This window comes from Schistocerca piceifrons, chromosome 4 (assembly GCF_021461385.2).
Source record: "Schistocerca piceifrons isolate TAMUIC-IGC-003096 chromosome 4, iqSchPice1.1, whole genome shotgun sequence".
In the NCBI taxonomy this organism is placed as follows: domain Eukaryota; kingdom Metazoa; phylum Arthropoda; class Insecta; order Orthoptera; family Acrididae; genus Schistocerca; species Schistocerca piceifrons.
In genome coordinates, this window is record NC_060141.1 from 323316333 (window position 1) to 323329163 (window position 12831).

The 12831-nt window shown below is 38.5% G+C and overlaps 1 protein-coding gene across 4 annotated transcripts in view; it reads left to right on the forward strand.

Annotated features, from left to right (window-relative positions):
• Positions 1-12792, forward strand: part of LOC124795494 (activator of 90 kDa heat shock protein ATPase homolog 1-like) — a 97020-nt gene extending 84228 nt beyond the window's left edge. For all 4 annotated transcript variants that reach the window (XM_047259541.1, XM_047259543.1, XM_047259542.1 and 1 more), the window contains 2 exons: positions 8309-8445; positions 12534-12792. In XM_047259541.1, coding sequence (XP_047115497.1) covers positions 8309-8445; positions 12534-12621 — 225 coding nt within the window. In that variant the 3' untranslated portion in view covers positions 12622-12792. The remainder of the gene's footprint in view (positions 1-8308; positions 8446-12533) is intronic.
• The last annotated feature ends 39 nt before the right edge of the window (positions 12793-12831 follow it).

Genomic DNA, 12831 nt, shown 5'->3' on the forward strand with positions numbered 1-12831 from the left:
ACTTCTGTTAGCACAAATGTGCCATGAGGCATATGTGTCTTCTGTACTGTTTCTTGTAGAAATAAAATATCAGCTTATGTGTACTTCAATAGCATTTGCTACATGTAGCTGGGTTTCAGGGACAGATAAAACAAATTGTGAACAGCTTGAAGATATAAATGGCAACTTGCAAATGTTTGGACATAGTTGCAAAATTTAATTTTTCTGGCATCAGTTTCTGAATCAAAATAGCCCGTGGTTTTTGTAGATGATGTAGGTTCACACATTACCTGCTATATGATTACTGGAAAAGTGGCAGTCATCCTCGCCTGTACCAAAGTCTACCCCCTTCGTGCCATGCACGTAGCAGAGGATAATACACACATCAAAAAAAGTTTTGCATCACCTCGGACCTGAGAGTTCTGGAACCTGCACAGAAAATTGGAATATAGGTCAACATAAACATCATTTCTGCCCTTTTTATTGCTCATTACAACCACACATTGCATGTTGTACCACCATACAGCAAGACCTTCAGAGGTGGTGGTCCAAATTGCTGTGCACACTGATACCTCTAATATCCAGTAGCACGTCCTCTTGCATTGACGCATGCCTGTATTCGTTGTGGCATACTATCCACAAGTTCATCAAGGCCCTATTTGTCCAGATTGTCCCACTCCTCACCAGCGATTCGGCGTAGATCCCTCAGAGTGGTTGGTGGGTTACGTCGTCCATAAACAACCCTTTGAAATCTATCCCAGGCATGTTTGATAGGGTTCATGTCTGGAGAATATGCTTGCCACTGTAGTTGAGAAATGTCATTATCCTGAAGGAAGTCATTCACAAGATGTGCACGATGGGGGTGCAAATTGTCGTCCATGAAGACGAATGCCTCGCCAATATGCTACTGATATGGTTACACTATAGGTCGGAGGATGGCATCTATATACCATACAGCCATTATGGTGCCTTCCATGACCACCAGCAGGGTACGTCGGCCCCAAATAATGCCACCTCAAAACATCAGGGAACCTCCACTTTGCTGCACTTGCTGGACAGTGTGTCTAAGGTGTTCAGCCTGGCCAGGTTGCCTCCAAACATGTCTCCGACGATTTTCTGGTTGAAAGCATACGCGACACTCATCGGTGAAGAGAATGTGATGCCACTCCTGCGTGGTCCATTTGGCATGTTGTTGGGCCCATCTGTACTGTGCTGCATAATGTCATGGTTGCAAAGATGGACTTCGCTATGGATGTCGGGAGTAAAGTTGCGCATGATGCAGCCTACTGTGCACAGTTTGAGTCGTAAGACGACGTCCTGTGGCTGCACAAAAAGCATTATTCAACATGGTGGCATTGCCGTCAGGGTTCCTCTGAGCCATAATCCATAGGTAGCAGTCATCCACTGCAGTAGTAGCCGTTGGGCAGTCTGGGCAAGGCATGTCATCGATAGCTCCTGTCTCTCTGTAAATCTCATGCATGTCCAAACAACATCGCTTTGGTTCACTCCGAGACATCTGGACACTTCCATTGTTGAGAGCCCTTCCTGGCACAAAGAAACAATGTGGACACAATTGAACTATGGTATTGACCATCTAGGCATGGTTGAACTACAGAAAACACGAGCCATGTACCTCCTTCTTGGTGGAATGATTGGAATTGATCAGCTGTCGGACCCCCTCGATCTAATAGGTGCTGCTCAAGCATGGTTGTTTACATCTTTGGGTGGGTTTAGTGACATCTCTGAACAGTCAAAGTGACTGTGTATGTGATACAATATCCACAGTCAATGTCTATCTTCAGGCGTTCTGGGAACCGGGGTGATGCAAAATTTTTTTTTGATGTGTGTATAAAATAGATTACACTGATGACAACTTGCAACACAAGCTCAATGTAGTCATTGTTAACAGATCTGTCACCACCCAAGGAACACATCTACTTATTTATTTAGATATTTTTTGCATGGAGTCATAAACAGATGGCTTTCACAAATGCCAAATACATTTACAGCATAGTATTTCAGGTAGTAATTAAACACAATCAATAATGCTTGTCAAAATGAATTACAATTTTTATGTAAATTAATACAACAGATATCCTTAATTTACCACATACTGTAACTCTATATTTTATAAAATTGTCTTGTTAATTTACAAAACCAAACATTTGAAACATCTTACGCACAGCTTGCATATGTATTATTTTACAGTACATCAGTGGGCTCTTAATCTTTACTGCTTTAAAACTCACAAAGTGAACACAGATACCTTTCAATTACGAATATATTAACTTCTGATTGTAATTTTTTTTATTACAGTTTTTCAGTGACTCTGGCAGCTTATTAGCCCATTAATGTATGGACTCCAGTCTGTCATTTTTAATGTAGTTCTTAGTCTGAAGTAATTATCTTTGAACCTGGTGCTGTGGTCATGAATATCACTACATTTAGTTACCTCAGTTTTCTGGGAGATAAAACAAGTGATTAATTTATAGAACTACAAGGAATACATGGTGAACTACTTGTGTTGTGTGAAAATCTTGCAGCAAGAATCTTTATAGCCCAGTCAATGTATAAACCTCGGCTGTCTTTTTTGAAGTAGCAGTAAGGTGTCTGTCTGCAGCACAACCCCATATTTCTATGCAGTATCTAAGTAAGGGGATAGATTGTCCCATGATATACAGTTTCCAGCGTGTGGGCGGGCACTGTTTCGACAACTGCCTAAAAAGATACAAACCATTGTTGACCTTGTTGCATACAGCATTAATATGGTTAATCCACTGAAGATTTGAGTCCAAATGGACACCTAAGAATTTGCAGCTGTTTGCTTCCTCTGCCATTATCCCACATGCCTCATTTACGTATGAGTGGTGTGAACTGCCAGTTGCTGCTAATATTACATCTGGGATTTACTTACATTGACCTTTTGCATGGAAATATACTCTAAGATAAAAATAAAAGAAAAAGAATAAATTAAAATAAACCACACACCATGAAGGAGTTATGCAAATTGGTCACAAGTTTATGTTCGTACAGGTATCAATGGAAAATGCAAAATTGTAAACTGATGGATGAATGTGTGATGCTGCAGAGCAATTTCACGTCACAGGCATAAAGTCTTTGTGAATTTCATTCCATGTACTCAGTTGGACAGTAAGTATGCTTCGCAGACAGGCACATCAACAATATATGCAGGTATCAGCATTTGACAGTGTACCTGTACTTGGGCTCAAAGAAGCTGGTTGGAGTAATCAGTGAATTGCTCGATATTTGAATAGGGACCACTATCTGATGATGATGCCAGGAATGGATGAACCATGGTTGAACACAGTGTCAAGAAAGAAGCGATCAACATAGAGAGATGACCGAGCAATTGTCAGAAGAGCACTCAGAGCTCTGGATTCATCACTGTCATCAATCTGATATTCAACTGGAGCTTAAGTAACCACAAGGACCATTAATAGTTGGCTAACAGAAAGGGGGCTGAGCTCATGGTGCATCTTGTGCTGACTACTGTTGACCTCTGCACACCAACAAGCCCATTTGGAGTCGTGTTGGGTACATTCGGCATGGAATCTCATTGACTGGAGTAGAATTGTCCTCAGCGGTGAGTCCAACTTTGAACTCAGCCCTGGTGACCAGTGAAGACGTGTCTGGAGACAATCCAGACAGCAGTGGAGTATCAATCTGACTGTCAACTGCCATACAGCACAACAACTAGGATGACAGTCTGGGTGCATTTCTTTTGATACCAAGACCCTTTTGGTTGCCATATGCATGCACCCTTAAAGCACAGCGGTACATCAACAACATTCTACGACCTGTTTTGTTGCCCTTCATGGCAAGACATCCTGGGCTTATGTTTAAACAACATAATGCCCTCCCACACATGCCTGCCTTCATGCTTACCAAACACTACCTTGGCCAGTGGGGTCATCAGATTTCTTCCCAGTTGTGAACGTTTGGAACATTATGGGCAGGGCCCTCTAACCAGCTCGGGATTTTGATGATCTAATGCACTGATTGGACAGATTTTGGCATGATAAGTCCCAGGAGGACATTGAATAGCTTTGTCAATCAATGCAAAGCTGAATAACTGCATGCATCAGGGCCAGAGGTGGACCACTGTGTTATTTACTTGCTCAGTTTGTGAACCTCTTTCTTCTGAATAAATCATACAATTTTTGTGAAATTGTAATTATTTTGTTATCTGTACATGTTACGACCGTGCTTCTTCTTCTTATTTTTATGTTCTTAGCTCAGATAGCTCATTATTTGCTGAAAATTCAAGTTACAATGTGCGAGTTAAAGGGTGTACAGATATATGTTAGAAATAGGAAAGGTCCACAAATTGAGGCATGAGGAACTCTTGTGTCACTGTTTCATTTGTCAATTTGAAAGGTAAAACCTTATCATAAATTTGATATATAAGTTTGGCACAATGTTTTTGATTCATCAGGTATGTGTCTAGATGTTTCATTGATGCATTGTTGATATTGTGTGCCCCGAAGTTGCCCATGTTTTTCTAAGTCAGAGGCTTTATTAAGGTATAGAAACATTCTGGCTGTGTGCTTTACTGTACACATATAATAGTGGTGGCCATGCTTAGGTTTTTCCTAAATCTAAGCTGTGATTCAGTAAGCACTTGAGAGAAAGGCTGTGAGTTGTGATAGGACAACTGTTTCAAATATTTTAACAAATAGAGCTGCCTTCTTTGAGGATGTTCACATTGAAACTGGTATCAATGACCATGGGGCAGCTGTAGCAACAATGAATACCAAAGTACAGAGAACAGCGAAAACAAATAGAAGGATTTATATGTTCATCAAACTAGATAAGGAGGTAGTAATGTCGCTTCTCAATAAGGAACCTGAAATGTTAAGCTCAGGAGAGGAGCATATAGAAGAACTGTAACTCAGGTTTAGATGAATGGTTGAGCAAGTACTTGATACATATGTCCTGAGCAGAACAGTTCATGATGCGAGGGACTGTCCATGGTATAAAGTCACTGTAAATAAACAGAGACTACTGGCTTGTTAATAGCTTTAAAAATGAATAGGGCTGTAAATAGTGGGATGCTGAATGAAATGTGTTTGACATTTGATAGGACAGTGCATGAAACCTTCCATGACTATCATGGGGAAATATTATCAAAGGATCCCTCACCAAAACCAAATAAATTCTGGTCATATGTAAAGGCTGTTAGTGATACCGAAATGTCCAGACATTCAGAGATGGGACAGGAACTGAAATTGAGGGTAGCAGAGGAAAATCAGAAACTTTGTTTTCGTATGTTCCTTTACAAATGAAAATCCAGTGGTATAGTCCCAATTTAATTCTTGTATCGCTATAAAGATGGCGATATAGATATTAGCATCACTGGTGTTAGCGGCCACATCCATCTACATGAAGGATAGCAGAAGTGAACTAAAAACTGCTGACTGGTATCCATGACATCCAGTTCTTGTAGAATCTTGGAACATATTCTGAGCTCAAACATAATGAAGTATGAGGGCTATCTAAAAAGTAAGAGACATTTTGAAATAAAAAATTAACAATATGGAAACCAAAATTTTATTATACACATTTAAAGATACACTCTTATGCTATTCTTCTACGTAATTGCCATTCAGACCGAGACACTTATTATACTGTGGCACAAGTTTTTCAGTACTGTCTCTGTACAAATCTGTCACTGTAATTGCAAACACTGGTTTATACTGGTGTTCAGTTCACGTCAGTACCAGAGTGATGTGTAGTGAACCATGTCTTCACTGTTGGGAAGAGAGGTGCTTGTTGCAAAAGTTCCATAACCATAAAACAACAATGTTCACAAATTTTGTCATTGATTTTCATCACTAGATCATCAGTGACAGGGCTAGGCCTACCACTATAGTCTACATTGTGAGCATTGGCACAGCTGTCTTTAAAATCAATGCATGATTGTCTCACTCAGCTTTCATTCATTATTATTTTTCTTTACACACCACAAAGGTCACAATAAATTTCAACTGTTTTGCAGTTTTTTGCTGACAAAAACCTACTCACAGAATGCACCTCACATGTGACAGGATTTTCTATTGCAGCTCTCATTTTAACACATCACCGAAAGGAAAGTGGCAGAGACACAAAACACATGCTACCAGTGCTGGGTGCATACTGAGTGTAGGAATGTTGTGATACCAAGATGTCAGTTTAGCCGTGCCCATTGCCTTGATGGGCCAAAACATCTTTTACTTTCTGGATTGCCCATGTATCTCAAATAGAATGGTTGGCACCAACCAGCAGAGATCCCACAAGCACCAATCACGTGAAACCCAATTTCTGCTTTTCTCACATGACATCCTAAGAGCCATGGATTAAGATAGTGAAGTGAATATATTTCTTGATTTCCAAAAAGCTTTCGACTCAGAATCACATGCTTATCATAAAAAGCATTATTGTATGGGGTATCAACTGAAATTTGTTACTGGATTGAGGATTTATTCATATGGAGTGGAAGCATGTTATATTGGATGGAGAAGCATCGACACATGTAGAAGTAAGTTGTAAGTTCAGGGGTGCTCCCAGGAAAGTGTATTGAGAACCTTGCTGTTTGTTTGATTAAATAGGCTCAGTTATAGGTAAAGCAGGTACAGGTTTTGGTTTATTAGTAGACTTCTAGAGAAGTGAAATTGGTCTACAAAGGAGGTAGCGTGTGGTGCCTGTACAAAATAAAACTAACAGGGGATACTCAATCTATATAGAGAAGGGCAGGATGAATGATCACAGGTTTGCCTGACCCATGAGAGAGTGTCACAGAGATACTGAAGAAACTTAACTGGAAGACACCTGGAGATGTTAAAATTGCAAGAAATGAATGCTTCAACATAAATGCAGGTGTTAACCAATACTGCAGGTTGCACTGTTGTGTTTTACCACAGATGGCACCTGTGCAATGCCCTTAATAAGTTGAAAGTGTCAGGCACAGTCAGAACAGTGTTCTGTGTAGTTGTGAGTGCGTTATATTGGAGCCAAGTGAGTTTGAATGTGGGCAAATTGTTGGTGAGGCATTGTATTGAAGATTGATACCGCGTAAAGGAAAGCAGAAAACATCATCTACTAAGTCATAATGCGGACAAAAGTGTGTTTTGAGTGATTGTGATGGGCGGTCATTGAAGAGGATTGTGACAAAAAATAAGAGGATGCCAGCTGCAAAAGTCACTGCAGAACCGCATGTCACACCCACAAACCCTGTCAGTACAAAAAAACATGAATGTAGCTCCATAAGCAGGGAATTTCAGAGCTAGCTGGGATTCCAAAACCGCTCATTGGTTATGCAAATGCTGGCAACACGAAAATATTGTGCTGGAGCCATAAAGCCTGGATTGTGGAGGAATGGAGGAAATTCATTTGGTTAAATGTGTCTTGTTTTACTACATTTCCAACATCTGGCTGAGTTTACATCCTAAGAGTGAACTATGGACAGTGTTCAGTGATGATTTTGGCAGCCACATCAAGGTATTCCTTGGGCTCATGGTTGCTGTGCAAGGTCACTTTATTGCCAAGGATTATGTGACCAGTTTGGCTGATCAAGGTCATCTCGTGATACAGTCTTTGTTCTCCAGTGGTGAAGCTGTATTCCAAGATGGCAGGGCCCCTGCTCACATAGCTTGCACCGCCCAGCACTGGTTTTGTGAAAGAAGGGTATGTGATCGCTCTCCACCTCAATCATCATTACCAGAACTTTCCATTATTTTGCAGGAAGAATGGTATAAAATTCATTTGAAAACCATACAGGACATGTATTTATCCATTTTGAGATGACTGGAAGCTGTTTTGAATGCCAACAACTTTCCTACACCATATTAGACATGGTAACATGTTATATTTTTGGTGTTTACATATTTTTATCCATCAATGTATGTGGATCTCATTTTTGATTTTCTCCTTTACTTGATACACCAGAATGAATTTTCATATTGCACCTTTTAGATGTCTACTGAAGTATGTGAAAGAAAATTCAAGATAGATTGGAAATGTATCAGTGATTTTGCTGTAACTTGATCACAATAAGAACAACAAATGGATAAAAAAGAACCTAAACATATATTTTCTTTTGAAGAACAGTTGCAAAAGGTGTTTGCATGATATATGTGCTATTCTGAAACAGTTATCCTATTAAACTGTTACATTATTGCAGGTACCCAAATCAAAGATTTTTCAGACATGGAGCATCAGCAGTTGGCCTTATGGTCATTTTTCATCTGTTCTAATTGAAATAGAACAACTTTTGCGTGACATCTGCACCATTCTGAAACAGTTATCCTATTAAACTCTTATATTATTGCAGGTACCCAACTCAAAGATTTATCAGACATGGAGAATCAGCAATTGGCCTGATGGTCATTTCTCAACTGTTCTAATTGAAATAGAACAACTTTTGGATGGCATAGAAGTAAAACTGACTCAAGAAAGTATTCCTGAAAGGTAAGCAGTGGCCTCTACATCACACTCCTGGTTTTCATATTGCTGAAGTGAAGTGTAGTTTATTGACAAAATTCTATAAGCCAGCTTTGTATTCCTTTGTGAATTTTATAAAACAGTCACAATGATGATGATATCAAAGTAGTTTTACTGTGAAGAGAATGTTAATAATGTTAAACATTCTTAAAAAGATTAATGTGGAGTGCTAAAGTCCCAAGGACATAAACGAAGGCACCACTTCTTACAAAGTTGTATCCGCTATGCAGCCTGAAAACGGCCCTTTGTTCTCATATACATAAAATATGTACTAATTTGCAAGTCTCTCAGCTCTGTCATTACTTTTAAGATATTATTTGTATAATGTCAGTCGCCGCAAGTGGAAGATGTGTTTTGTTAGTACTCCACAGTCCTCACAATTTTGACTGTGGAAAACTGAATCTCTGGTGTTCATCTGTGGCCTGTTAGTGTAGAAGTTATCACAGAGTAAGCTAAGTAAAAAGTCCATGCATTTTGCGCATTTCTTTTTTACATATGTAAGCCAGCTTGCACAGTTTCCTTCACGTGAGACTTCTTTTCCACATAGCGTCCAGTTCAAAGTTCTTGATTATAATATTTTGTTGTTTGTGTCACTATTGTGTTATTTTTCATAGATTGTGTCAAAAATTGTGTGTATTTTGATTGAATCCTGTTGTATATTTTTGAAAATTTGCAAGTACGTTGCAAATTCACACTACATCATTAGTTGTGAATTTAATTTGTGCCTCTAACAATAGCTGCACAAATATAAAGTCAGATCTTAATAATATTTCAGGGTTGTGCAGTGGAAAGTCGCTTTAAAAGTTCAGAAATGTAAAATTATGCGCTTCACAAAATGAAGAAAAAAGCACTATACAGTCAATGTCAATGTGTCATCCCAAGTGAAAGGTGTTCTTTTTTGGTGATCCACAATTATCGTGATTTTGACTGTGATAAACTGAAGTTGTGATGTTCATCTTTGGCATACAAATACAACAATTTGTAGGGATATGACATGGACCAATCACACAAGCTCGCTCTTACATGCAGCAGGTGGCAGACTTCGGCTCATTGGTAGAATACTAAGAAAATGCAGTCAGTCTACAAAGGCATAGTGTGTGTTATTTTCCTGTCATTCATCAGCATGACCGGCTGCGATTGTGAAAGCTTCATCCTTCATTGCTGGTGGCACCATCGGCTTTGGAGGATGAGCCTTTGTCTGTCCCAGCCAATCATGCTGATGAAATGCCAGAAAAATTATTAAACAACTGTCAGATAAAGATCATGAGACAAAAGCCAACGGGCAATAAATTCATCAAAATGGCACAAAAGCCTCAACAGTTTAGCTTACAAAGGAGGCTGGTTACAAAACACTCTTGCAGACCATCCTAGAATATTCCTAAAGTGTCTAAGAGCCATAACAGATTAGACTAACATGGGATATTGAATATTACGAAGATGGGCAGCACAAATGGTCACAGGCTTGTTCAGCGCATGGGAGAACATCATGGAGATGGTGATAAAACTGTTCTGACAAATGCTTAGAAGATACACACAAACTCTCCTGTCAAAGTCTGTTTACAAATTTTCTTTAATCTGATGAATCTAGGAATATAACACTTCATGTATTGGCCCCTTAGGGATCACACATACAAGATTAGAATAATTACAGTGCACACACAGACATTTAAGCAAGAATTCTTGCAGGGGTGCAAGTGGGTCACAGATTCCTAATTTCATATATTTTTCAATCATTCACTATGCAGTGAAGACAGGTGCCTTTTTTGTGGAAGAGAGGTGTAGGCAGTTGTATTAGTCACCACTGTGACACTTTGATGTACCTGATGTTTTGTAGCTCCTGTTCCACCCTTATGAGGCACTGCATTGAATGGTAAATTGTTCCTTTACTCCATGATCTATGTGCGGTTGATGAGTTAGACATAGTATGATTACTTTAGTGTAAGCACATGCCATCCAGTACTTGTTATTGGATAAAACTACAAATTGATGAAGGAAGGAAGATTAGAGTTTAATGTCCCATTGACAGTGTGGTTATTATAAATGTACAATTCCATGCAAGTACTTTTTGTTAACAAAGATAAAAATATTGTAAGCTTCCGTTAGTGGTCAAAAACAGACCATATAACACCTTGGTAAATGTAAAAAGTATTGGCCGCGTCGTTAAGATGTTATTGAAAGAGATGATTTGAATAATAGTTATGATAATAACAATAATAGTGTTGCACAAACTTAACAAGCACATATTTAGAAGATTGTCTGTGCAGGTACATTTTAAATATTAAAGCATAAAATGTTAATTTGAATGTATAATTCTAAACTGCTGGAAACAAGTTTTGCATCACCTTCAGAACTTCTGTAGTTTGTATTTTTTGGATCAGATACCTCTTCTTCAGAACCATTTCGACAACAGTAAATTTATACGTATGGTGATATGTGTATTGAAGAGAAAAGTGAGACCGCATTCCCAGTGCAGTTCAGTTGACCACACTGTGTCTCGAGTTGTGAATGGACCAATGCAGCATTTGTTCACTCTAATGCCCATTAACATGTCTCAAAGGATCATTTTAAGATTAGACCATGTGCACATTGTTACTTGAAAGATTGTCACCAAGGCAAGTTTCCTACAAATTTGCATACACAGGAGTAACATCATTTGAACATGCAGCTAGTGTTATGTCATACAAAATGTTGGAGATGTACCTTGTAATGGTTGCCTCTGTCTACAACATAGGACTCATAGGTACAACTAGGAGAATGCAACAGAACTGCATGGTGCCTTTTTGGAAACAATTCATAGTGCTGTGTTGAGCCAGAGGGCACACAGCTGTCTCCTCATAACTTTTGTCTCTAGGCATCCATTACAAACAACAGTATAAATTGGAGCAAGTTTGAGCACCATTGTCCCAACGTGTTGTGGAGAGATTACCAAGAATGATCCAAGTAAATGGTGATTGTTTACTGGATACTGTGCAATATTCCAGGCTGATTTGCTTCCACGGTGTTAAATATATGTTTGTGGCACATAGTAGTCACTGACATGTGGTGTATACTGCTTTCAGCTGTAAACTCTGTCAAATGATGACACTGTGTTGAAACTAGTAGCAGCAGAATAAAGTATAAAAGATATCTTTCATACATTTTGAAGCTGTGGAGCACAGTTGAAAGAAAGTTTAATAGATCTTAATTTCAAAAAAAGACTGTGTTTATTTTGGTTATTGTTCTGTTTTCATTTCACAGTGAAGTTATTTTTTGACAATATTATGAATAGATTACCACTCACCATAAAGTGGAGATGTCGACAGGCACAACACAATGAACGCTAAATAAGAAAGCTTCTGGCCCAAAGGCCTTTTTCTGAATTAGACAACACACACACATTCATGTAAACACATCTTATACACATATGACTCCTGTCTCTGGCTGCTGAGGCCAGACTCTGGCCAGTTTGGCCTCAGCAGTGTAATATGTTTGTGAGTTGCATTTGCATAAATGTGTGTCTGTATGTTGTCTAGTTCAGAAAAGGCCTTTTATCCAAGAGCTTACCTGTTAAAGAGATCTTTTTGTTGTGTCTGCCTGAATCTCAACATCTCCACAATATGGTGAGTAGCAATTATCCATTTCATAATACTGGCATTAGTCCATCCTAGATTTTACATTATTTGAAGTTATTTTTTGCTTCTGTAAAGCCTACACTTTATTTCTCTGCTTTCCTTCAATCAAAATCCTCACAGACATGCAGGAGGTACAAAACATTCGTGAGGAGTTTATTGACAATTGATTTGATAAAAGTTATAGAAAAATTTTTATTGAAAAAAATACTATTTCATTATTTTTATTGCCACAAGTTTGGCACATATTTTTGTCAAATTATCCATAGTCCCCTTTCATTTTTACTTCTAACTGTTTCGTAATGAAGCAGCTGATGTGGGTGCTCTTAATACATGCAGGTGGTAGCCCTCAATATTTATTGTATTGTGAAATATACCATAGATCCTTATATGTTAATTATTAAATTGTGGCATTAACTAAGTAACATATAGCTTCATATTTTTTAGTCACTTGGATACTATGAAGGACAACTGGAATCGCTACTACTGGGATGCTATGAGAGGAACTTTTGGGTTTGGTGCATTCCTTGCATGAATATGGTGAATTATGGTAAACAACTGTGGTGAAGAAATGCTATCTTACAGTACTGTGACCATATTTGACACTTGCGATTATTAATACAATTTTACTCTACTGTGATTTTGTATGTAACTGTGATACACTATTCTTTTGTCATTTTACCTTATGAGTAAGGTTAAGTATTATTGCATTTCCTATTAATTGGTCTTTTATCGTAACTTAATT